The sequence below is a fragment of the Lathyrus oleraceus genome, chromosome 7 (genome assembly GCF_024323335.1).
Source record: "Lathyrus oleraceus cultivar Zhongwan6 chromosome 7, CAAS_Psat_ZW6_1.0, whole genome shotgun sequence".
Classification (NCBI taxonomy): domain Eukaryota; kingdom Viridiplantae; phylum Streptophyta; class Magnoliopsida; order Fabales; family Fabaceae; genus Lathyrus; species Lathyrus oleraceus.
Window position 1 is genome coordinate 201,009,429 of NC_066585.1, and position 27,828 is coordinate 201,037,256.

The 27,828-nt window shown below is 34.1% G+C and overlaps 2 protein-coding genes and 1 non-coding gene across 3 annotated transcripts; 1 reads left to right on the forward strand and 2 right to left on the reverse strand.

The window, feature by feature from the left end:
• Positions 1 to 4,272: 4,272 nt before the first annotated feature.
• LOC127108811 (small nucleolar RNA R71) lies at positions 4,273 to 4,379 on the forward strand. Its single transcript, XR_007796322.1, has one exon. It is a non-coding gene; the product is annotated as a small nucleolar RNA R71 (small nucleolar RNA).
• A 1,371-nt stretch (positions 4,380 to 5,750) lies between these two features.
• On the reverse strand, positions 5,751 to 8,979 carry LOC127105495 (uncharacterized). The gene is made up of 2 exons (XM_051042686.1): positions 7,926 to 8,979; positions 5,751 to 7,842 (listed from the first exon to the last, which is right to left on the reverse strand). The coding sequence occupies exons 1-2, from the start codon at positions 8,352 to 8,354 to the stop codon at positions 7,765 to 7,767; spliced, it is 507 nt and encodes a 168-aa protein (XP_050898643.1). The 5' UTR covers positions 8,355 to 8,979; the 3' UTR covers positions 5,751 to 7,764.
• A 463-nt stretch (positions 8,980 to 9,442) lies between these two features.
• On the reverse strand, positions 9,443 to 11,423 carry LOC127108024 (2-hydroxyisoflavanone synthase). The gene is made up of 2 exons (XM_051045387.1): positions 10,416 to 11,423; positions 9,443 to 10,328 (listed from the first exon to the last, which is right to left on the reverse strand). The coding sequence occupies exons 1-2, from the start codon at positions 11,316 to 11,318 to the stop codon at positions 9,657 to 9,659; spliced, it is 1,575 nt and encodes a 524-aa protein (XP_050901344.1). The 5' UTR covers positions 11,319 to 11,423; the 3' UTR covers positions 9,443 to 9,656.
• Between the last annotated feature and the right edge of the window lie 16,405 nt (positions 11,424 to 27,828).

The following is a 27,828-nucleotide window of genomic DNA, read 5'->3' on the forward strand; positions in this document are numbered from 1 at the left end:
TGGAAAGTGAGACATTTTTTTCTAGAATTTGTTTTATTTCTCGGTTTGATACTTCTAATTCTTCATTCGTTTGTGGATGATAGGGTGTAACTCCTCTATGTCTCATGCCATATTTGTTCAAGAGTTTTTCAAAAATTCTTGAAATAAAATGAGATCCACCGTCGCTTATAACTAGGCGAGGTGTTCCAAACCTAGGGAATATGTAGTTTTTAAACATCCTAATTACCACTAATGTGTCATTGGTAGGTGAGGCGATGGCCTTAATCCATTTTGACACGTAGTCGACAACAACAAGTATGTAGTTGTTTCCTATAGATGAAGGGAATGTACCCATAAAATTGGTACCCCAGACGTCAAAGATTTCTACTTCCTGAATATTCTTTAGGGGAATCTCGTCGCACCTTGATATGTTTCCAGTGTGTTGGCATTGGTTGCATTTAATTATGAAGGTATTCACATCACGCCATAAAGTTGGCCAGTAAAGGCCTGCTTGGAGGATTTTAGCGCAGATTTTGGATGTACTGGCATGTCTGTCATAAGGAGCAAAGTGGCAATGAGTTATGATAGTTGGTGCCTCCTCTTCAGGAACACAACGATAAAAAATATCATCTGCTCCTTTCTTGAAGAGAAGGGATTTGTCCTAGTAGAAATGTTTCACGTAATGGAAACACATTTTCCTCTGTTGGTTCGTCATCCCCTGAGGTAGTATATTAGCCGCGAGGAAATTTACGAAGTTAGCATACCAAGGTACACTGGTTACTACACGGGCAGATTCAATGTTTAACACTACCTTATCTAAGGCTACATCGTGACTTATCCAATTATCGACTGATGTGATCAACCTATCATATGTAAAGTCATCATTGATAGGGATATGACCGGGTTTCAGGTACTCTAATCTGGAGAGATGGTCAGCTACCATGTTCTCGGTCCCTTTCTTATTGTGAATCTCTAAATTAAATTCTTGTAATAAAAGGATCCAGCGAAGAAAACTAGGTTTTACGTCCTTTTTGCTCAATAAGTATCATATGGCAGCATGATCTGTATATATGATGATTTTAGCTCTAACTAAGTAGGATAGAAATTTGTCTATTGCAAATACCAAAGCTAGGAGTTCCTTCTCTATTGTTGCGTAATTTAGTTGGGTTGCATCTAAGGTTCTTCTAGCATATTAGATCACATGTAATCTCTTATCCTTTCGTTGTTCTAAGACAGCGCCTACAGCGAAATCGCAAGCATCGCACATAGTCTCGAAAGGTTGGTTCCAATCGGGGGGTTGCATAATAGGTGCAATGATTAGTGCTTTTTTTTAAGAATATTAAACTCTTCTAGACATTTTTTGTCAAAGGTGAATTCGACGTCTTTCATTAGGAGGCCGATTAAAGGTTTAGTTATCTTGAAGAAATCTTTAATGGAGCGCTGGTAAAAACCGACAGGTCCAAGAAACTTTGAATTTCTTTAATTGTTTTGTGTGGTTGGAGGTTATCTATTATCTCTACCGACCTCAATTCCCCTTTTTGATACTATGTGTCCTATGACTATTTCTTTTGTCACCATGAAATGACATTTCTCCCAGTTTAGCACTAGATTAACTTGTACGCATGTTTCTAGGATTCTCTCTAAGTTATCCAGGTAGTTTTCAAACTGGATCCGCATACCGAGAAGTCATCCAAGAAAAATTCCATGATTTCATCTAGGAAGTCTGTGAATATGGACATCATGCATCGTTGGAAGGTTGCAGGAGCGTTACAGAGTCCGATTGGCATTCACCGATAAGCGAAAGAGCCATATGGGCATGTGAAGGTTGTTTTTTCTTGGTCATTTGGGTGGATGGGGATTTGGAAAAATCTGGAATATCTGTCTAAGTAACATAAGTAAGAGTGCCTAGCTGAACGTTATAGCATTTGGTCAATAAACGAAAGGGGAAAATGATCCTTTCGAGTTACTTTGTTTAGCCTTCTATAATCTATGCACATGCGTCATCCGCTTTCTACGCGTTTTGCTATCGATTCTCCTTTCTCATTTTGTACGACTGTGACACCTACTTTCTTTGGTACTACATGCATAAGACTAACCAATGTACTATCGGAGATTTGGTAGATAATTCCAGCATCTAGAAGTTTTAATACTTCTCTCTTGACTACATCACTCATTATAGGATTTATCCTTCTTTGGTGTTCCCTAGAAGGTTTAGAATCTTCCTCTAGCATAATCTAGTGCACGCACACAGAGGGACTTATTCCTTTTAAGTCAGAGATGCTATAACCTACATTTGCAGGGTATCTTCTTAAGACCTCTAAGAGTTGATCGATTTCGCCTCTATTAAGGTTGACATTTACTATAACTGGTCTATTGAGTTCTTCATCAAGATACTCGTATCTCAAGTTCTTAGGCAATTGGTTAAGCTCTATTGTGGGTTTCTTAATGCTTGGCATATGATCAGGGGTAAGTGCTAAGAATTCGTTAAGGCTATCGTCTATGTAAGATGTAACTGACCTAAATCCATCATCTTCCATTATGGGCGTCAAAGGTAGTTTTATTGTTTCGATATGGTCCTCCTTATCTAATTCTCTTATGCATTCACCAATGATATCAACTTCACAACAAGAGTCGTCCATGGCGGGTGCTTTTAGAAATTTGGATAGGATAAACTCTACCTTCTCATCACCTACTTCGAAATTCATTTTTCCTCTTTTTACATCTATCATGGCTCCAACAGTTGATAAGAATGGTCTGTCTAGAAGGATATGGATTTCTTCGTCCTCCTTAATATCCATTACGACAAAGTCAGTAGGGATATAGAGTTATCCGATTATAACTGGGATATCTTCTAATATACCTATTGGGTATTTAACCAATCGATCAGCCAGTTGAAGGGACATCCTAGTTGGTTGCATGTCTCCTAGGTCTAGTCTTTCATAAACTACTAAAGGCATCAAACTTACGCTTGATCCTAAATCCAATAATGCTTTGTCTATAACATGTCTTCCTAAAACACACGGTATCTAAAACCTTCCAGGATCTTTCTGTTTCTTGGCTAATTTGTTTTTGGCAATTGCATTGCATTCTAAGGGTTTGAGATCTTCGAGCTTGCACTTGTTTGTTAAGATGTCTCTTAGGAATTTGGCATATGATGGTATTTGGGTGGTTGCTTCGGTGAAGGGTATCTCGATGTGAAGTTTCTTGATTAGTTTTACGAATTTCTTGTATTGGGTGTCTTGTTTACTCTGTTTAAGTGTTTGCGAATATGGAATCGGTGGTATGTAGGGTGGCGGTGGTACATATGTTTGATTTTCTTGGTTATCATCCAATGCCTCCTTATCATTAATATCGTTCTTTCTTTGTTTTTCTGGTTCTATGGGTTCCTCTTTTCGTTTTTCCGATGTAGTCACAACATTTTCTTTTGGTGGTTATGAAATTTTAGGCCCATCTTATAGAGTTCCGCTTTGCAGCGAAATGGCGTTAGCATGGCCTTTAGGGTTAGGTTGAGGTTGTCAAGGGAATAATCCTCTTGGTGTAGCCTGAGTAGATTATTGTTGTGCTACTTGAGAGATTTGGGTTTCCATCATCTTGTTGTGGGTTACCACATAATCAACCTTGGTTCCTAATTGAAAAATTAGTTCATTAATATGGATGTTTTGATTCATGAATTCTTTATTCTGCCGAGTTTGAGTCGTGATAAAATCTTCCATGATCTTCTCATGGTTTGACTTCTGAGGTGTAGTTTGTATTGATTGTATGGGTCTTTGGACTTGGAAACTTGCTGGTCTTTAAGGAGTAGAATTTTGGAGAGAAGGAGAGTTATTGTTCTTGTAAGAGAAGTTTGGGTGATTCCTCCATCTAGGGTTATAAGTGTTCGAATAGGGGTTTCCTTGGGCATAATTGGTCTGGTCTGGGTTTGTTTCAGCTAGTAGACTGCACTCGGCAGTCACATGTCCTGGTGTTCCACAAATTTCACATCCGGGTTGCACTACAGTTACGGTATCTGTAGGATTTATGACTAAGCTTTCAACTTTCTGGGTTAGGGCATCCATTTTGGCCTTCATATGGTCAAGGATGCTAACCTCATATATACCTCATTTAGTCTCTTTCTTCTCTAATTGTGCATGCTCTGTACCCTATTGGTAATGGTTTTGATCCATGTCCTCAATGAGTGTGAATGCCTCGGGATATGGTTTGTTCATTAGTGTACCACCAACGACAATGTCGATAGTCATCTTGGTGTTGTAGAGAAGTCCATTGTAGAAGGTATGGATGATTATCCATTGTTCTAATCCATGATGTGGACAAGATCTTAATAGCTCCTTGTAACTTTCCCAGGCGTCAAAGAGGGACTCACCATCCTGTTGAGTAAATATGGTAATTTGGTCACGTAGGACGGTGGTCTTACTAGGTGGAAAGTATCTAGCAAGGAATACTTTCTTTAGGTCATTCCAAGTAGTGTGGAATTCGCTGGAAGGGAATCTAGCCATGATCGTGCTCTGTCTCTGAGGGAGAAAGGGAGTAAACATAGACGTATCGCCTCAGGAGCATCGTTATTGCATTTTAGTTTGTCGACTAGTTGAATGAAGACATTTAGGTGTTGGTCTGGGTTCTCTGTTGGGAGAACATCAAACTGGTAATGTTGCACGATTTGCAACAAAGCAAGCTTCAATTCAAAATTGTTAGATGTAATAGTTAGGTTGACAATACTTGAATAAGGCTTTTCGTTAGAGGGTAGGGTAAACTCTTTGAGTGTCCTACGGTTTTGGTCTTTCTCCATTGCTCTTTTTATTCGTTGAAGAAAAAGTCGAGCTCTTACGTACTTTTCTGGTTCAGCTATTGGATCTTCTAAAGTTATGGTATTGTGAGTTCTTCGCATTGACCGACGAGGGTTGCCTTAATCTAGACGATGTAATAACAGGTTGAGAAATTTGACGGTATTGGTCCCCGACAATGGCGTCAAAAACTTGTTCGCGAGATTATGAGTCTATCGGATTAACTAACTACAAGTGTACAGTCTATCACGTATTTTTAAAAGATATTTATACCATAGAGACCTAACTGTCAATCTATAATTTCTAGTTGCTACAGTGTTTATCTAAGGTGAATCAATTAAGAAAAGGAGAGATGAAATAAATAACTTTAATAAATTCAGACAAATAATACTGGGATGTGGCTCTCATTAAACAACAATACTTTAAATTTCTTCTAAATAGGATCGTTGTACGGGGCAAAATTGTTTAGTTTGAAAATAATGTAATTGAACAGGAATTGTCTCTTTCGCGTATTCAGAACCAGATTTTACTCTCTAATTTATATCGTCCACTATCACGTGTGACCGACGCTTTTTGCGTTAAAGTAGTAAATCCTATTTTAAGAAATCAGACTCTTTACACAGTTGAAAACTAATTTTGATTGGAAAATATAACTTAAAAGGGTTCCAAGCTTTCGCTCTGGTAACTGGATCCTAAACCTATAAACGCATCCGCAAATAGTTTCAAAACTTCCTTCTAGAAATATTAGACTTTCCTAGTTAATTAACAAAATGCTTTGGCGATATTCATTAATAAAAAACAAACCAATCTTATCCTTTAATGTCAGACGACTTTCGATCTTACTTGATGTTTTCACGGCTCTACTTTCGTAGTGACCAATTAAATTGAGTTCATAAAAATTGTATTAAAACCAAAATAGCCCACAATTGAAATCCTAAAGAAACAACAATTAGAGTACCGTCAAGTGACGGTCCTCACATCTCAACATCACTAAATTAGCTGGACATGCTTATGAAAAACATGAAAACATAAGTTTGAAACTTAGAAGTAGACATTGCGGAAAGGTAATTTAAAAGAATACGGTGCGATAAATAAGACTTGGAAATAAATGAAGTAGTGCGAGGTGAGGAAAATAAATTGCTGAAGACTTGTAAAGAAATATAAATAGCGACAATATTAAAATGTAGGAAAATAAAATGCTCCAAACTTCGTACAAACTCAATGCTCTGTGGTGCTATAATCCCTCGATGTGACGTGTTATAACTTTGATCGGTAATTCTAGTGCTCAAGATTGTGCTAAGATTTGATACCTTGGAAAATGAAGCTTATCGCCTATTTATAAAGTTCCAAAGTCCAAAGTATCAAGTGGGAAGCTTCTTCATTTATGGGAGAAAATTTAGGAGTGCATGGGGTGAGTGGGAGACCAAGCAAATCCATTTTCTAACCGTCGGGCCTTCACAAAGGATGGCGAATGCCATATCAAGGTGGTGAACGCCACCTTCGCAATGTGTGGAAGAGTGGGTCAATCTACTAGTTGGTGAGTGGAACACGTCATTTGTCATACGGCATTCTCCATGGCGAACGCCATGTAGGCCGCCTTGTGTGCAATTTCCCATTTTTTCTTTGTTTTGCATCTGAATTGCTTCGTTTCTTTGCACATGGCTCCTATATGGTCAAATACCTGAAATGCAGATAAAATATCCATATAACACTGGAAATCGAGGTAAAACGATAATAAAACAAGTACAAAACGAGTCAAAATAACAGTGTAATTTGGTGTTATCAATCTTCTGGAGCATCCTGCACCATGTATGAATGTGACACCCTGAAGAACCATTTGATGTACCCTTCGATATAGCTCCGATCGCTCTCAGCTATGGTATCCCGTGCCTCCTCCGGTACTAGATGACTCTCATAATCATCAAACATGTCCTTTATCTATCTACGTGTCAAGGCATGAGGAGCAGAGACAACAAAGTGTATGAGAATGGTCTGAGTGTAGCCGAAGTGTCGTATGACGCGCTCGAGAAGATGAGGAGAAATGAGACGTGATCCGCATGCCAACCATCCAGAGTATAGCATTATCCCGTCAAATGGTCGTGTCCCACAGTAATCAACATAGTTGTTGAATTGCATGTCCTTAATAACCAAATGGTCAAGATAAACTTTGTAAGGCTCGGTTGCCTAGTTCCCTCGAAGTGGGATAAAAGCAGTAGAATTCAGCATATCCTCAGTGTAATCAAGCACACTCGCTCAACCAGAGATGCATGAAGTGTTGGAGGATCTAACCCTGAAATGAAACGTTTGGAACATACGAATCACCAGTAATGGCTTTGCAAAGACGAAATGAAAATGACAAAGAAACATTCAAAGATCAATAATTATTATCGTCAGTTGTGAGACACTATCTGTGACCTGCTTCGTCATCCATATACAGCCCTCTCTCAACTTCGAATAATGGTAGACCGAACAAGCCGCCCCCAGTTGTACTCATGGATCTGCTAGAAGTCCACAAAGTAAGGTAGGTAGACGACGTCCATATAGGTGGAACTCTTGTCCATAAAAATCACGATGCCAACCAAATAAATCATGTATGCTCTCAATGCATGCGATATGTGGAACACCACCTACTCATCATCACCATCATCCTATTATTCACTCAAGAGCGCATCCTCATATACCTTCTTCAGGTATACAAATCTAGCATGAGCACCCCTGGTCTTATCCAACTCATCCATTGCCTCCCCTAAATCAGACCCCAAATACTCTACCATAATCTCAAGTGCCTCGTCTTTGGTCATCCTCCCATGATATAGGAATCTCCCCTGATCGGAATATGTAGCAAACATGATACATTGTTAAGTGTGATAGACATCTCACCATGCAGGAGATGAAAGAACGAGGTCTCCGAGTGCCATATCTCCACGAACGCATTAAGCATCCCTTGGATGACTGTAGTATAATAGGTAATGCATAAGTCCTTCAGACAAGATAAGGACAAAACTGACTAAAACCATTCCTCATTCGACTGAGGCAATACAACAATCTTCCTCATGTGGTTAAGAAACTTTTGCGGACCACACTCCTAAAATTTGTCAAAAATAATCAATGTCAGAAATTTGTCAATTAAAATTAACTTAAAAAAATAATGAATCCAACTAATGTTACCTCTTTGTCCCAAATATGTCTGGTAGTATGGTCTGGATAGAGAGGCAGTAATGACAAATCAACTGGGTCTCCTCCAAATTCCTCTAGCTTAGCATGCACATCAGCCTCACCCTCTGGAGGTGGTACTAGATCAGTAGCATCAACAGTAGGATATGGGAGTGGATCAATAGTATCTATAGTAATAGATGGCACTGGTGAAACTTGACGCCTGCGGGAGGATGAATGGAGTGATGCGTCAGATGGTGAATCTCGTCTCCTACGAGAAGAAGAAGATGGAGTGGCATGAGGAGAAACATGAGCCTCAGAAGTAGATGGCTCTTCTTGACTGGAGGGATCATGAGCCTCCGGAACTTGCTGGCTCTTCTTCCGCCGCACGGATGCGTGCTGAGCAACCCTCACATACCTTAATCTATCTTGTATATCAGCCATTATGCCTGTAAGTTAATGTAAGGCAGACCATTGGTGCAGGAAAATAACACAAGTAAGAAAATCAAAAAATAAAAAGACTGAGAAAATTCTAGAGATGCATCTCCGGTTACTGGGAAATTAAAATGCTGAAAAATCCAGAGATGCATCTCCGAAATTTTCTGCAACTCAGAAGTTGCGTCAATGATGTCAATGTACCCCGTGCAATGTCAAAAAAACTTGTTTTGATCATCATTTTCAGCCAACAAGCATCTAATGCAATGTGTCTAAACCATCTTAAATGCCATTTCTACTAATTTCTAACTCTAATAATTGATTTTTACTCATTTACACTAAAACTAAAAAAATTATCAAAATTTCAAAAAAAATTATAAGAAATTGATGTTTCAGATGTTGTTTCCGATGTTAGAGATGATGATTGAAGCTCCTTTAAGCCTTAATGGTTGAGTTTTGAGTTGGTGCAAAGAAATATTTGAGAGAGTTTGAAGAATGGTTTTGAAGAAAATGAGAAATGAGAAAGGAGAAGGGTCTGATACGATTTAACGTCCAAAATATTCCGGAGATGTATTTCTAGAATTTGTTAACGTTAACTGACCTTTGGATGCATCTCGAGATGCATATCTAAAATCTAGTGACATTTATGTATTTTGCATGATACGGTGCGTAAGAAGCATATAAAATGAATTAAGAGATCCCCTATTAAAAGACCCATAAACTATTAAAAGCTCATCTCAATAATGTTAAAATAAAATAAAAAATTATATAAGTTTTACTTCTAACTTAATAACTAAACTATTTATTTAACTATAAATTTACTCTGTCATAATACCCAAAGGATACTAGTTGAGATATTTGGGTTAGTCAACTTATGTTAGTTTTAAAAATTAGTCTTTAGTTAAAGTTATTGATAACATATAAATCGACTAAATATAATAATGTGCCTTCAAATATTGTACTATGGAAAAGTTTTTCAAAATTATTATATTTTCCAAAAAATTTAGTGTTTTTTACTTGCAAATTCTTTTTATATAATAATGTCAATTTTATGATGGCATAAAGCCTCACAAATTAGTTAACCGGATTTTGTAACATCATAACCAAATCAAATTCGTTTGATTAAAAGAAGTACATCAGACCCATCATCGCACCTGTCATAACTCTAGAAATACTAAAAGGATACTAGTCGAGATATATATAGCCCATGTGTGTGGGATTTATTGATATCATTGATACTAGTATCTTATTGAAAGTATTTATTACAACATAAAAACATCAGCCATAACTCCTTAGCATCATGTATATGTTTTAAGAGGAAAGCAATTTAGCTGCTAGACCATCTCTTGCAAGTGGAACACATACGAGATTTTGTGCCCTTGGAACTGAGAGACCAGCTCTCTCTTTCATGCTAACCTTAGCATCATCTCCTTTCAATATTTTCCCATCAGGACCTGGCACTTGTAGATCAAAGCATTGGATAATAGATGCAAGCAGTGTTGCCATTCCAGCAGTAGCCAAATTCACTCCTGGACACATCCTCCTTCCTGACCCAAACGGTAAAAGTTGGAAATGCTGACCCCTCAGATCAACTGAACCTGCTTCACCTTCACCAGCATTTTCTAAGAACCTCTCTGGACGGAATTCTAATGGTCTCTTCCAGTATTTTGGGTCTCTTCCCACTGCCCATACATTAAAAAGTACCAATGCTCCCTCAGGGATCACATATCCGTTGATCTCGCATTCTTCAGTACATTTTCTCTTTACCACAGGTAGCGGTGGGTGCATACGGAATACCTCCTTCACCATGGCTCTTATGTAAGGAAGATTCTGAACATCTGACTCGTCCACAAGTCTATCTTTTCCTATAACAGAATCAATCTCCTCTCGAGCTTTCTTCAACACCCTCGGATTGTTGATCAGCTCTGCCAACGTCCATTCTGTTGCCACAGCTGTGGAGTCTGTCCCAGCAGAGAAGAAATCCTGCATATCATAGAGAGAGAAAGACAATCTTTTATTATTATCTATAATATAATAATAACAAAGCAACTAGATGAAAAAGAAACTCACCACAACAAGACCCTTGATTTGTTCCTTTGTAATTTTGATCTCCATTGTCTCATCTTGAGCAAATTCAAGCAAAGTATCAAGAAAAACTACACTTTGCTCACTTTCTTGGATTTCTCCATTTTTCTCTTTTCTTTTATTCACAATCTCTTGTCTTTTCTTGATAACTTTTTCAATGATAGGATCATATTTGTTGAAAATGGCTTCAGTTCTCTTCTCATAGTTCCCAAACTTAAACATCTTCAAAGGCCAAATGAAGTCGGTGAGACTGTATTCCCCAAAGATCTTAAGAACATCACGAGCAATATCTCTAACCTCTTCAGCCTCACCCAACATCATTGTAGAGATTGTGTTGTTTGTCCACTTGAGAAGTTCCCCAGTGATATTAAGTGGCTCTTGAGTTTCAGCGCTATTGGCAATAACCTTAAGAACCTTGTGGATTTCTTTAGTCCTCAAGGGTCTCAACTTGTTGATGGTGGTGGCGTTAAGGAGATCATTCATGATGAGCTTTCTAATGAACTTCCAGTAAGGTCCAAATGGAACCATTGCAACGGAGTTATCGTAGGTTAACCGTCTGATAGCAGAGGTTTGGAACCTTGTATTGAAAGAAGTCGCTTCATGAGTTTGAAGGAAGAGTTTGAAGAGATCAGGAGTGGAAACAACAACAGTAGGCATGGAGCCAAAGTAAAGAGAGTACAAAGGGCCATAACGTTCTCCAAGACGGATGAGAGAATGATGAAGAAGAGGATTATCCAAAAGATGAAGATGACCAATAAAAGGAAGACGAGGTTTAGGACATGGTGGATTAGGAAGATGGCGAAGTGCCTTTGATTTAGCAGTGGGTGTTGGACGCAAGTGTATAAATAGAGCAATCACCAATAAAGCAACTGCAAGTTCAACCAACATGGTTGCAGGTTTTGTTTAATATAATATAACAAACTCTTAGAACAGGAGTGATGTTTGTGAGATGAGGCTATGGGATTTGTGTTGTGTTTGCCTGAGAAATACCTCTGCAGTACTCCCTTTTTATAGACAAACACTCCATGGATTCTTGTAAGATTCTACTCTCGTGTTTACGTTTAGCACCCAATTTCTATCTCTGCGGGTCCTACAATGCCAACTCAATGATATCATTCTTAATTTCGAGGTATAACTTTTTCTTTCTGAAACAATTTTTTTATCTTCCAAAGTTGAAAATTATTACCATTTGCGTTACTATTTATTTTTAGGTCTAAGTATGCATATTATCACCTACTACTGCCTTGCTGACAAATCAGGCTCAGCTCCTTAAATAAATTGCTTAATCAGTTATATATATATATATATATATATATATATATATATATATATATATATATTGATTGCAAACTTGTACCTTTATCCCTTAGAAAACATGAGAATAATCGTACTTTGAAAGCGTCATCAATGATCCCGAGAATTTTGAAGATACTCGCCACTTCTAGAAATTTCCTTAAGTATAAATGTGAATCTTCGTTGGAAGCTACTGAATATGAGTCAATAGCTTGTAGCCACTTAAAACATCATAGACTTGAATTCGAATTTTGTCACTATGATCTATGGTCTTATAATTCCTGTATTCATGGCATTGGGATCAAACACAACATAATCCCATATGTTTCTTGCTTTATGATTGGCAATGCCAATAATGTCATTTCTACCATGACTCCTTCTTGTTCCTGTTGTAATTCCTTAAATGTATCTTTAAAGTATCCTTCAAATTTACTAAACACATGAGTAAGATGAGGGTTTTTTTGGTAAATGACTGGTAGCTTGAAATCTCCTCAGTAACCTGAGTGATCTTTCAGGCTCAGGATCTCCTCTTTATACTGGAGTAAGCAACACGTGCTTGTAGTGTACACACATTTATTGTGTCACCAAAAGAAAGAAAACGTCAAAAGCTCTAATATACTTTTCAAAAGTTTTTTAGAAAACTAAAGTGTTATTAATCCAGTCCCTAGCAACAAAGACAAAAAACTTGTTATGAAAATTATTGATATGTGCAACTATACACACTTAAATAGTAGCAAGTGATGTAAAAATACGAGTATCGATCCCATAATGATGGTAATAACTTAAATTGATTCTCACAATAAAATCTTATGAATATTCATTTGCAAAAAGTAACAATAATAATGGTTAGTCACATATCCAGGTTTAAATACAATAAGTGATAAGTAATACTGAAGAAATTAAATCAAAAGTGAGAGACAAGTTGGAAAATGATCCATCTAATGAAGTTCATTTTTTATGTGTGTTCTGATGAGATATGTCGTGACAGATGACACAGAAAGTATAATATATTTTATGACAACGATTTCACCTCAAGTAATTAAAAACCGAGGTATAATGCTTGTATGCGCCATGCTTTTTTTCTTTATAAAAAATATTTTATTCTATCGGTTTTAGTATAAATTGAGGGGTAAAATAATTCAAGTTACATGCTTCGAATCCCATTGCCTGTTTTTTTTTGTTTTTTTTATTTAAAAGTGACATTTTTTTTAGTTTTTATTTATAATTAATAAATAAATTATTCCATCGGTTTCTCTAATAACCGAGGGGGTATGCCACCCAGATTTAACTATAAAAAGATTCTTTCATTAAGTTTTACCCTAAACTTAACTAATATATACAGCCACTCCATACTCGTAACCATAATTACATGGGATGGATTGCAAGACATACAAATTCTTTGGTTATGTGCTATTGTTTCTTCTAACACACACCTTTAGCAAATCATTTTTTTATTTTCTTGCAATCTATCTCACATAATGATGTTGTTGTTGTTATTATTGGTGGTGATGGTGGTGATGTTTCCACCTCTTTCCAGTATTGATGGTAAAATGAAGCATTGCTATATTTTGAAATAACTCCCTAATGTTTTCAATCAAAGAATACATTATGTAATATATTGCTTTCTTCGGTTGACAATATTGAGAAATTTATTCTTAATCATACTGCAATTTGTCTTTAATATAGTCTTTTGTTTAATTACTACAACACACAAAGAAATTGGTGAATGGTAAAAAATTGATAAAGAAAACAATACATGTTTCTTTCAATATTTTTCCATTCACCATTATTTTGCAATAGATGTAATCTACTATCTTGGTTGATTTAGAAACAGGGGGAAAAGTCCATATTTTAGTTTTTTTATATTTAAAAATAAACAATATTTTCCCTCGATTTTAGTTTAAAACTGAGGGAAAAAGTAATTCAATTTTGTATGAATATATCTTTGTCGTCCATTTATAAAATAACAACGCTCAAGATATTGTCAACATATCAATTCACAAGAAATCCTCTACATCCAATAAGAATGAGGGCACCACCACTAGTATCTAGGATGCTACGTTGTGAAAACCATACATTGATAATGAAAGAATTTTTCATGAAAAAATTGAAAATTAAATAAGCTTGCAAAAGTTCTTTGTGATGGATTGGAAGAGCAGAAAAAAAAGATTGGTTTAAGGTTAGTTTTATTACATAATCTTTTATCATGTAACTGAAAGTTTATTTTATTTATCTATTCATTTCTTTATATCAGAAGCAAATGCATGCAATATCCAACATTTGATCTTCTATAAGATTCAATGAAACGAGATTCCAACATTTGATCTTCACCTAAGATTTTGATGGCGATGAACCAGATCCATAATATGTCATACATTTATACTTGTAGATAGAAAAAAAAACAATGTAAAATAAGAAACTTTATATATTAATAAAATAAGAAACACACACACGCGAACGCACACACACAAATATATCCTCAGTCATACTAATAATCAATAGGTAAAGTAACGACTTTAAAAGAAATGAATAAATAGTTGTTGGAGATCGAATCCACTACAGGTTCAAACTTTTTCCTCGGTGGAGTTTCAACCGGGAGGTAAAGTATGAAGTTTTTATGACGCCCTTCGTTACTTCGCCTTTGTAACCAAGGCAATACCTCATGTCCCACCGAGGTTTAACATGTTTTTCCTAGTAGTGTCTAGTGGTGTATGTCTACAACATCAAAGCATATGCATTAAGTCAAGAGAAAAACTCTCGAGGTCTCACAATAACATTAAAAGATGTCTATTTTTAACTCTTGATTTCCCCTATGGTTGTTATCCTTTATCTCCAAAGTAATTAATCTAGTGAATATGTCTATCATACTATTTTTAACCATATTTACTTATGAAGTCCATTAATTAATAAATCTCTCAACCCTTAACCAACATTTACCTATTTCTAAGGTGATCAAGCAAAGAAACAGATGTATAACATTATTTCACATAGTAAAATGCATCACTTCAAACAACACTATTTTAATATAAAATACTACTTTTCATTAAACTTCATATTGCTCAACATAAAGAGGTTTAGATCATGATGAGCAAAAGAAATACAACAACACAAGTTCTTACATTCAACCATTCTAAAAACAAATGAAGAGAAAATATAAACCTAAGTTTGACACTTTACACATGAAAATCTTTCAATCAATAGAAGGCAAGTTTTTTCATGCCCAAATGCTCAACACTTCTTCAATGAAGAGAAAATGAAAGGAATTCTTCATTAATGACTCAAACTTATTCTTCTTTAATAAGATTTTTTTCCTGAGTGATTTCTCAAGTCTTTTCAACTTCTCAATCTCTCCCCATTTCGTCCAAGAGGTTGATTTTATACCTTATAAATTTTAGGGTTTTTCTTGTCATTAAATCATGGGCCTTGTGAATTGATGCGTGCTTTTCGCAAGTATACGAACGCGTCAGAGTAATATAAAAGATTGTCAAATCCACAGAGACCAGGTGTCAATCTATCGTTATCTATTATTATGGTGTTTATCTACGGTAATCAAAATAGGGGTTTTTAGAGTGTGCAATAAAAAGTAAAGTGTTTAATAAAGTTCAATTAATAAAGACAGACTCGAATGTAATTCACATAATCAATTAATAATCCAAGTACTTGCTGATAGAACTACTTATGGGCAGTGTTTCCTACTTTGAAAAGAACCAATTTAACAGGAACTGTCGCTTTCGCGTATTCAGAACCGAGTTGTACTCCCTAATCAAACCCTCTTATTGTCACTTATAAAAAGGCGCGCATTGCGTTAGAGTAGTAAACCTATTTTTAAGAAATATAGTATCTTGACTAAGTTGGAAAGTATTTTAACCTGGATTTCTTAACCAAAAGAGGTTCTCACGAACCAGACTCTAAACTTATAAACGCGCCCGAAAATAGTTTTAAAATCACTTTTCTTCTTAAGTTAAAAACTCCTAATGAACTAAACAAAGCGCTTTCGCTGTTTTTGAAATAGTTAAAAACAATTAAGTTTAAAAGGACGTTGGACGGCTTTCGATCTTACCCAACGGAAATTAAGTGCGGGAAAACTTAAGTTGAAAGTCAAAATAGTCCTTAAGTGTTTCTACGAACAATTGTACGGATTATCGGTTCAATTACGATCCTTACATTCTAACCTTTATAAGTTTAGTTAGACATGGTAAAGTAAAGGTGCATTTAATTTAAATAAAAGTAGTGCGAGTGTGGAAAGTAAATAAAAGTAGTGTGAGTGCGGAAAGTAAATAAAAGTAGTGCGAGTGTGAGAAATAAATAAAAGTAAAGCGAGTGCGGGAAATAAATAAAAGTAGTGCGAGTGCGGGAAATAAACAAAGTAAAGCGAATGCGAGAAATAAATGAAGTAAAGCGAGTGCGAGAAATAAATAAAGTAAAGCGAGTGCGAGAAATAAATAAAGTAAAGCGAGTGCGAGAAATGAATAAAGTAAAGCGAGTGCGAGAAATAAATAAAGTAAAGTGCGAGTGCGGGAAAATAAAATAGATAAAGGTAAAGTACTAAAAACCTGCTCCAATCGGAGGGTTGAATAAAATGCAAAGCGGAAATGAAAATGGCGGCAGGATTAACTTCCTTCCAAAGTGCTCCAAACTCGATTACAGACTCGATTACACAATTGTGGTAACACCCCAATGCGAAGCGATTACCACTTTAAAATACTGAATATATGCCTAAGTGAAACAAAGTTTGCTCTGAGTTTGCCTCTGCTCTAAGTTTGGATCTTCCTCTACTCTAAGTTTGGGTGATTAAACAAGTGAATTCGAGTTTCTATTTATAAGCAAGTAAGGATGCCCTTCAGTTTGAATTTGGGAGGGAAAACTTTTCCTCTTGTGGCGCCCGCCACAAGTCCATGGCGCCCGCCATAAGGCCAATATGAGGAACCTTAGTGGAAGTAGTGGGGAACGTGGCAGTTGAGGGAAGTTGAGCTAGGACACGTCATGGCAGGGTCTATGGCGCCAGCCACAGTGGGAGCCACAAGTGCAAAATGCTGAATTTTAGGGTTTTTAGCTCGTTTTCACTCCTTTCCTTGATCGGAGCTTCGATTAAAGTAAAAACCTGAAAACAAAGAGAAACATAGTAATAACATAACAAAATGATAATATAACAACTAAAATGCATGCGAAATCGGAGTCGAAAATACGGTGAATTTCAGTGTCATCATGAATATTCATTGTTTTGGCCCATTAAATTTAACATATTCCTTCTCCTTCCTTCGAATCAACTTCAGGTAGTACAGCTCCAACATGCAGGGGAAAACACGTCCCATGGAAGGTGTGTTGTGCAGACAAACAATCAACGCTCTCAATTATGTGTGCAACAACTTTTACATAATTTTATCTTATAGCGTTTGATCTTATCCATTCAGTTTTCTAACTCACTTGCATTTCATCTTTCACATTGTTTCCATGTTTTCCCTAATTCCATAGAATTTCATTCCTTATAACCTCTTTGGGATCTAAGACCTGCTGGAAATTGAGTTTGAAGTGATACTCCACTTATGTCATGGGAAAACTTATCATAAAGCAGTCTTACACAAGTGACAAACACATAAAACTCACAAAAGAGAGCACATGTTGTTCTCTTCACAAAATGAACTAAAACAACAAAATCTACTTGAATTAACCTAAGAAAGTTTACTAATTAATAATAAAGTCAAGTGTTAAAGGCTTAAATCTCTCATATATAGTGAGTTATTAGGTATCATGCTAGTGGAGCCTGCTGATGCGAACAAATATAGTTGGGTGGAATCCGAGGTATTGGGAACCCCTTTTGGGTAGGCTCCAAACACATCGTCATTCTGATTGATTGGTTCTCCCCGTGGAATCAGGAAAAAGCAAATGCAACAGCTTCAAGGAATGTTCCATTCCTTTCTATGAATGTTTGTTCACCCGAATAAACATGCAGTTTCCCTTATCTGATTTTAAAGTGAAGGTGTTTAGGTTTTTTAAGGTTACCCCCTCGCGACTCCATCTAAGTGCTTTGGCATATATAAAGGTGTTTCAATTTTGGGTTGAGTCTCGGTCTTGGAAACCTTTCTCTCAGCGGTTATTCCATCTTTTCTTCATAATACACACCTCTATGTATATTATATATAATTAAAGGCTCGTCGTACCATGTCAAAAAGTTCCTCAATTATCTTTTTCTATCGAGAGATAGGGTGATTTCCGGGGGTTCCCTATGTTTGTGAAGCCATGTACTTTTTAAGCCCAATCTTTGTTTCTGTTATGTTTCTATTGGATCTTCACGTTCGTTCACAGACACGTTTTGAAAATATTAAACTCGGGTTTATTTTAAACGTGAACCTCGTATGTATGTCGTCCATATGGATTCTCTCACTCCTGATGAAATTACGATGAAGAAGGATCTGGATACCTTTTATTGGAATCTCAGCTATGAGGAGGGGTTTGTCCCTAATTTGGTGAAACCTTCTCTACATCAGAAAAAACCTATTGATACCCGTGTAGTCGTAGGTGCGACCAGTAGTTTGGAGAGGAAAGAGATTTTTGGTGATGATAGAGTCATCCTCTTGCGTGTTTTGTTTTAACATGGGTGTTTGATATCTACATATAAAATGGATTAAAAAATGAATTCTTTGAGGAAGGTATATGTTATTTCCAAGGTGTGGGAGGCTCAGAGTATCAATGTCGCTCATTCGACACCGGATATAACTTTTCGTCCCGTCGATTCTAGCATTCCCACTACTATCTCAGATCACTCTTGGCCCATGTCATCCTTCTTCTGGGGATACTGTTATGATTTTTAAGGATCGGGTTTGGTCCCCTCTTACTAATACCAAAAGTAACCAAGATCACGATCAAATTCCTCCCTTGTCGAAAGATTTAGCTAAAGTGACCCGACTATCATGGGGTGCCACTTATGGGTCATCCACTTCTCTTTTTAAGTTACCGACTATTCTTTCTTCCTGAATTACCTGCACTCCTCATGAGGTAATTGCTTCAATGTCTGAAGATGATTTTGCATACTTTCAAAAACTTTATGAAGTAGAGAAGATGAAGCTTTTCTATGAAGTGTCGTTTTACACTTACCAGGCTGCTTCTCTATTCTCCCTAGTTACTGTTGGTCGGAGAGATGTTTTGGCCATGGGAAATCCTACCAAAGGAAGGGATACTTGGAAAGGGAAGTTTGGAGCGACTGAATAAGATAGGTTTAAGCTTTAAGAGGAAATGTCATCCCTTCAAAAGAAATCTAGCCATGTTGAGTATCTTCAAGAGGGGGAGAAAGTCCATGGACCTTCATCCTCTTTACCTACAAAGGTTATTGAGCTTGGATCCTATCTAGAGGCAGAGAAAATGTTTCAAAAGAAAGCTGCCATTGTTGTGCTGGATATGAAATCCCATGTTTATAAGGCCTTAAGAGCCCTCTAGCAAGATAAGGAATCACGGGCTTAGGACTGTGAGGCCTATGAGCGGCATGTGGTTGAACTAGGGAAGGAGGTTGATGAGTCCTTCTAGAAAACACTTAAGAGGGTGTACGAGTCTTTTGACCAAGCAGTCGACAAAGTCAAAGCTCTTCACTCAGACGTATTTGTTTCCTGCTTGCTACTTGACTCACACAAGATTGTTTGGGACGAGGACTTGGTGGAGGATGTCGGTGCAGCGTCTCGGGGTGGAGAGACTTAATTTATTTTTAAATTATATTATAAACACGGTGTTGTGCCATTATTTTTCCTTTCTACCTGCACGAACAATGATATTTATTTATTTACCTTTTTCATTTTGACATTTACTTTGTGCATGATGTCATTTATTTAATATTCTTGGTGGTCTTCTCGCTTTATTATTTGGGATGTTCTTGACTCGGTTTCCCAACTTCAAACTAACTTATAGTTACTGCCTTTGCCGTGTTTGAGTTTGATTGTTTCAATAAGTAAGGACTTGCACCATTAGTATTATCCTCCGTGTGTCCTTCTTGAGCAGGATTTTACAGGATCCTTGAAGTTTATTTTCGCCTATCTCTCTAGTTAGATTTGGTGTATTTCTTGAAGTTGGTGATCTTGATTGACGTGAGTTGGAGAAACTATCAATCTTAGTCATTACTCGTCTTGGTCAAAGAGAGTTGGTGCAAGTCTTCAGCGTCACTAGAAACCAAGTCTTCAGCGTCACTAGAAACCAAGCGCGTTCCTCCAAGTGTGATCTAGCTTAATAAACATAGTATATGCCATATTATTAAGGATTACAATAATATTCGTATGTATAACATTTATTTTAGGAAAGATATTTATTTATCAATCTTTGAAAAACCTAGAAGCATACTTATCTTATGAACCTAGGCCATTAGCATGTTTCCTTGGATAATTTACCTTAAGAAGTTTGCATTCCGCCATCTAGTGGTTGATTTTATCCTTGAAATTATAAGATTTATGGCACACCCCTAGTGTTTTGCCCATATTTTCTCTATGGACCTTATCCACCATCCTCTGGCATGTTGCATATGCATTCTCCAATCCAAAGGGCGTCCCATTGTATTGGTGATTGGCTTTTCTAATCATGAATTTCATTTCCTTCCTAAAAGGTATGAACCTGGGTATCTTGTTGTACATGGAGTAAACGCCTATGAATGGTAATGGCTTGTGCCCAATCAATTTGAATACTAATTTATTTATGTTAGGTTTTATATGGTATGCTCAGTTAAGGTCAATATGATTGACACATATTAAGTTCCACTTATCATAAATTTCTTAACTAGTGCGGAGTTAGAGAGATATATCATGTACATTACTTCAAAAAAGAAATTGGTTTCTAACAGTATTTCGATTGTGCTAGCTGCACTATGTGCCTTCTCTAGCGACTACCTTCTTCTTCGCCGTGTACATTTGTTCATCTGGTTGGATGGTAAGAGTCGATTCAGCTGATCTCACTCCATTGTAGCTATTCAAAAGGACCCATAAGGCTTCCTTTATCCGTATATTAAATCCAGTGTGTAAGGGGTACGATTTCATGTTCATTCTGGTATATATTCGAATCTTGTCAACTTGTAGTGTAGAGTGAGCTTCTTAGATTGATATGGGATATCACTATGATAAATTAAGCTCTTGAATTCGATGTAGATACATATTTCTCTAAGTATTTTGAATTCACAGTGGATGCCCATCTCAATTGGATATTGCTATGATATATCAAGATCTTATATATGTAAGATAATCTCGAATTGGCTATACATGATTGGGCCCTTACGTAAGGCCTTTGGGTGGCCCATAACAGGTGCAATCTCTTCAAATCTTGGAGTTACGGCCTCTTTTCAAGCAGAAAGTTATAAGTATCATTCTAGATATAGAGCATGCTTATTATATAGGATGGAATCAACTATATCTTATAAGTGATTCTCTTCTTGTCATATGACAATTCACTAATACTACAATTGTCCTTTGGAAGCTTCTATCCATGTTCATTCATTTATGCATGTTCAATTTGATTAAAAACATTTAATTTAGAAAAAAATATTAGTAACATGATTTAAATCAACATTTTAAATATTTGGAGGAACTCAAATCATGCCATTTAAAAATTAATAAACAAATCATGTGCAATTCAAATCATAAAAAATGTGATTTGAATCATATGCACATAGAATTTTCCCAAGTTAGTGATTTTTTTAGTGTGATTTATTTCCTTAATCATCTAGAAAACTTGAAACACAAGAAATCAACTCAAATTCAATTACACAAATATAAACTTTTGAAGAAAACTTATAAACATAAATTTTTGTATTCACGTTGCATCTAACTAACTCAATGGACATATGTCCTCATCAATGCAAGAACTGAATATCCTAAAATACTTTGATACCAAATTCCAACCCCTTGCACCCTACATCAAGCAAATCAAATGGAAATGTCCAAAACCTCGTTGTGTTAAATGTAACACAAATGAGGTGTTTCGAGATAATAAAGTGGAATTGTGATACAAATCAAGTGAGAGTGTGATTTAAATCAATAAGACCAACAATCAAAATGAACAAGTTAAATATGAAGGTGATTCTAATGAACAGAAAAGGTTTTCGAACAAATATGACCCAATGCTCCAATAAAATTTTGATAAAATTGTGGTTTGAATCACTGTGAACCGTGATTCGAAACAAGTTTACCAAAAATGTAAAAACTTGTCTATATTTCACTTGTGTTTTGAATCAGGTAAATGAGTGATTCAGATCACTTCGGTAAAATGCATAAAAATTTCATTTTTAATGCAAGGTTTTAAAACATTATGTAAAAATATTTTGAAAGACTGGAAAAAAAAATACTATTGATGGACACTAATTACATCATATTCTAATGTTAATCCTCATTAGTACAAAAAACACATTTTATAAAAACGACTTACTACTGCCACATAACCAACCGAAGTAATATATGTTCATTAGGCGCCTTTAACTTTTTTTATATCATATATAACCACTATCAAAATAAGCCGGCGTTGTGATATGTGAAAAAGTGACACGTTTCGAATCCCAACACCTAGAATTTTATATTTTTTTCGTTAGAAAATGACGTGTTCCCTTAACTTCTATGTTTAAATAAAAAAAATAAACATCTTTTTACCATGGTCTAGTTTAACAATTATGATGAAATATCAGGACAATTCACCATGGTTCATTTTAACAATTGTGGTTAAATATTTTACCTATATAAGCTAACTTAACACTTCATAACAAATTGGGCTCAAAGTGAAACCCTAACTTCTCTTGTCTTATCTCAATCTCTCAAAACTCCACAATAACTTTACAAAACTCAAACATAACATCTTTAACTAGTATGAATCAAGAAAATATGTCACGAAACAAGTAGCTAGCTCATATATGTGTTTTCATTTTCCATGAATCATTTCAAGGAATGGTACCTACATGAAACATTTCATGAGTTATACATAGGGTTTATTATTTTATTTTATTTTTTTGTTCAAAATATTTGTCTAATTTGTCTTGTTTTTCTTGTTCAATATATACGTGAAACATTTGTCTTCGTTCAACATTGGATTTATTGTTGTTAAGATGAGTTTATTGGTTTTATATTGTTGTTTTTATTGAGATAAGTAAAGTGTTTAAGTTATGGTTGAGGTATGTTGTTTTGTTAAAGTTAGTTATTATTTATGTTAAGGTATGCTTTGTTTGTTTTATTGTAGATGTTTTTTTTATTAGGTATGTTGATGTTTTTGTTGAGGTATGATGTTGTTTTGTTAAGGTAAGTTTATGTGTTTGTTGAAAAATGTTATTTTGTTTTATTTAATATGTTCTTTTTAACGTATGTTGATGTTTTAGTGGAGGTATGTTGGTGTTTTTGTTAAGGTAAATTGTTGTATTTTATTGAGATATGTTGTTGAATTTTGTTGAGCCATGTTACTTATTTTATTTTAGATGTTTTTATTGTAGATATGTTGAAGTTTTTGTTGAGGTGTGTTGGTAATGTTGTTTTATGAGGTATGTTATTAAATATTATTGTTTGTGTTATTGTAGATTTGTTTGAATATGTATGTTATTGCTTATGTTATGACTTGTTCGTTGCAGCTCTCATTTCATTCGATCAACATGTCCTAGACGAAGAATTTATTTTATCGTATGTGGTTTGAGTGTTTTATCAACCCCTCATTGAATATATAACTTTTCGAATTGAATTACGAAATAATAACATAAAAAATTAAGTTATGTTATAAAACAACAACTTACATTGATCAATGTTTTACGTGCTTCAGCCCATTATTTGCATCTCGCTCTTTGACGGTTTGAATTTAGTTTAATACTTCTATCTCTTTAATCAACACTTCCTTTTTTACTAGTTGATTTTGCAAAGTTACTAATACTTTTATGAATGAACTTGCAGTGAAGGAAGTGTTGGTGGAAGAATTATAAGCATTAAATCAATTCTAACGGTTAAAGCGTGAGATGTTGATAATGGATTGTAGAAAGTTTGAAAAACATTGATTAATGTAAGAAAAATTTCTAATATAACTTAATTTTTTATATTATTAATTTATAAGTCGGATTGGAAAATTATATGTTTATTGAGCGGCTGGAAATAAGCATTACAAATAAGTTATAATAAACTTAAGTGAACATATCACCACGATTGGAAGGTTTAATCATGGTGGATAGTTGTACGCTAAGTCTTTGATTGTGGTTGGAACGTTCAACCGTGGTGAAATGTCTAAAAATCTCTCTAAATGCTGGCTCTATGTATCGAACACATGACATCGACCTTTTACTATGGTTAGTTTCTATAACCGTAATGATATGTTATGTGCTACTGTGTTTTTACCACAACTATCAGCCCGTAATAGTATGTTGATAATGCGTCTTTAATTTTTTTAAATATTTATATCACATATAACCACTACCAAAATAAATAGACGCTGTGATATGTGAAAAAGTGACACACTTCGAATCCCAACACCTACAATTATATTTTTTTTATTAAAAAAATGGTGTGTTCCCTTAACTTCTATTTTCAAATAAAAATTAAATATTTTTCACCATGGTCTAGTTTAACAACTGTGGTGAAATATCATGATAATTCATCACATTTCATTTTAACAACTGTGGTTAAATATATTACCTATATAAACTAACGTAACACTTCATAACAAATTGTGCTCAAAGTGAAATCCTAACTTCTCTCGCCTTATTCCAATATCTCAAAACTCCACCATAACTTTACAAAACTAAAACATAACATCTCTAATTAGTATGAACAAAATAAATGTGTCACGAAAAAAGTAGCTAGCTCATATCTTTGTCTTCATTTTTCAAGAATCATTTCAAGGAATGCTACCTACATGAAATATTTCATGAGTTATACATACGGTTTATTATTTTTCTTGTTCAAAGTATACATGAAACATTTGCCTTCGTTCAACATTGGATTTATTATTGTTAAGATGAGTTTATTGGTTTTATATTGTTGTTTTTGTTGAGATAAGTAAAGTGTTAAAGTTATTGTTGAGGTATGTTGTTTTGTTAAAGTTAGTTGTTATTTATGTTAAGGTATGTTTTGTTTGTTTTATTGTAGATGTTTTTTATTAGGTATGCTGAGGTATGATGTTGTTTTGTTAAGGTAAGTTTATGTGTTTGTTGAAAAATGTTGTTTTGTTTTATTTTAGATGTTCTTTTTAAAGTATGTTGATGTTTTAGTTGAGGTATGTTGGTGTTTCTGTTAAAGTAAATTTTTGTATTTTATTGAGGTATGTTGTTTGTTTTATTTTAGATGTTTTTATTATAGATATGTTGAAGTTTTTGTTGAGGTGTGTTGATAATGTTGTTGTTGAGGTATGTTGATAAAAGTTATTGTTTGTGTTATTGTATTATGTGTTTGAATATGTATGTTATTGTTTATGTTATGACTTGTTCATTGCAGCTCTCATTTCGTTCGACCAACATGTCCTAGACGATGAGTTTATTTTATTGTATGTGATTTTGAGTGTTTTATCAACCCCTCATTGAATATATAACTTTTCGAATTAAATTACGAAATAATAACATGAAAAATTAAGTTATGTTATAAAATAATAACTTACATTGATCAATGTTTTACGAGCTTAAGCTTATTATCTGTATCTCTCTCTTTGACGGTTCGAATTTGGTTCAATACTTCCAACTCTTCAATCAACACTTCCTTTTTTATTAGTTGATTTTGCAAAGTTACTAATACTTTTAAGAATGAACTAGCAGTGAAGGAAGTGTTGATGGAAGAATTATAAGCATTCAACCAATTATAACGGTTAAAGAGCGAGATGCAGATAGTGGATCGTAGAAAGTTCGAAAAACATTGATTAGTGTAACTTTTTTTTCTAATATAACTTAATCTTTCATAATATAAATTTCTAAGTCAAATTAGAAAATTATATGTTTACTGAGCGGTTGGAAATAAGTATTACAGATAACTTAATCATGGTGAATAGTATTACGCTAAGTCTTTCATTGTGGTTGGAACGTTCAACCGTGGTGAAACGTGTAAAAATTTCTCTAGTGATATGTTACATGCTACTGCATTTTTACCACGACTATCAATTCGTGGTAGTAAAGAGGACTCATACAACCAAACCCTTCGTTATCACGAGCTATCGATTGTGATAAAATCTTTTACCAACCAAAATAAAATAGTCTTTTTGTAGTAGTGCCTGAATAATTGACATTATTCAAACCGTCTAAGTTTAAATGATTGAAAACCTATACTAAACATGCATCTGCAGATGTGTAAACTACCCCTAAATCATAGCAATTATTCTCTCGATTAAGATATACTTTTAACCATCATACGTTGAATATTCATTTATTGTGAACCTTTTTCAAAATCAAAATCAATATGATTTAGGAGGGATTCTTACATAGTCACAAATACAAATATAAATCAATTGGATGCATACATTCAAAACTACACATTATTTAATAATGCTAATAATAATAAATAAATTTTGATATTTTTTTTCTTTTTTCCTTTTCTTTTCTTCCTTTTATGAGTGTGTGCTTAAACAAATTTAATTTGTGATTGTTACCGTAGAAACCTTGAACAAACTTTCAATCGCTATTTTATAGTGACCAAATAGAGAAACACAAAAATGACTTTTACTCTTATTTTCTTTCTCAAATGCTCTTCTTATCAAATTATTCACACTTTTAAACACAATATAACACGTGCAATACTCAACCATTAAGATATTAGCCAAGAATGCCAAAACCATAAGTTTTTGGGATGCCTCTTTTCCTTTTCTATTTAAAAATTTATTATAATTTTTCTAATATAAATTGAATATCTTTTATACATAACTACTAAAATTAATTCCTCGAAATAAATAGAATTAATCGAATAAATTCTCTCTCAAAAATTAAAATATTTATGATAGTTTAGTATTGCCGTAATTAAATTGTGTTTAAAAAGTGTGAATAATTTGATAACTTTAACTCCTTACATAAAACTTGAAAAGAAATTTAAGACGGACTTTTCTTACAAATTAGTCTATGAACATACTATGATACTATTCAGCCAAGCGAGGTTCAACTCAACTGATATAAGTGTTTCACCACACAAAACACATAATTGTGAAACGGGTCAAAATAGGCTATTTAGCCGCCATTACTTTCTATGATACAAGTCAGTCTAGGAACATGGTGGCTGGACTGATAACTAAGACTGTAGTACTGGAAGTAAGTAGCACCGATCTTGGCAGTATTCAAAAAAAGAGAATGTTGTCAAGACAAAATGCACTATCTAAGATATTATTTTTTATTTTAAAAATAATGAGTATCTTATTGATATTTAAAATGATAATATTTTGAAATAGAGAATATGACTTACATAATTATCTAATAAAAATTCATCATTAACTATAATATAAAATTATTTTAAAAATATCGTGTGATTTGATGCAATATTCAATTGTTGATGGTATACAATTATTTTATATATAATTTTCTCTAATTAAATAATTGTATTGATATTGTATCTTTAATTCATCAAATTTTAAAAATTATATCTAGCAATATAAATTATTTTTAAATAATTATATATATATATATATATATATATATATATATATATATATATATATATATATATATATATATATATTAATTAATTTTTTTTTAATATTTTAAAAATGGATCAATCATAAAAAAGTTAATGAATGTGAATTACTGATTTATTGATCGAATTACAAAATCTATGACGAACCATATTAATAAAAATTATATCTAACAATATAAATTATTTTTATATATATATATATATATATATATATATATATATATATATATATATATATATATATATATATATATATATATATATATATATAATCACATGTTAGTAAGTAATATTTATTTATTTATTTATTAATATAAATAATTTATTTAAATTTATAAACAATAATTTAAAAGAACATGTTAGTATTTTTTTAAATTTAATAGAAAAAATATAGTTAATAATTTGTGTGAACTCCGACTCGAAAATTTACCCCTCTATTAATTGTTACGTTATTTTACCATTTTGTTAATTAAAAAAGTAGGTATACGTATGCATTAATTTTTTTTTATAAGCTAAACTTGCATTCCCCG

Coding starts and splice junctions, on each gene's coding strand:
- LOC127108024 (XM_051045387.1), bottom strand. CDS start 11,318: ATGTTGGTTGAACTTGCAGTTGCTTTATTGGTGATTGCTCTATTTATA. Junction 10,329..10,415: donor AAATCAAGGGTCTTGTTGTG/GTGAGTTTCTTT, acceptor TATGATATGCAG/GATTTCTTCTCTGCTGGGAC.
- LOC127105495 (XM_051042686.1), bottom strand. CDS start 8,354: ATGGCTGATATACAAGATAGATTAAGGTATGTGAGGGTTGCTCAGCAC. Junction 7,843..7,925: donor GACATATTTGGGACAAAGAG/GTAACATTAGTT, acceptor GACAAATTTTAG/GAGTGTGGTCCGCAAAAGTT.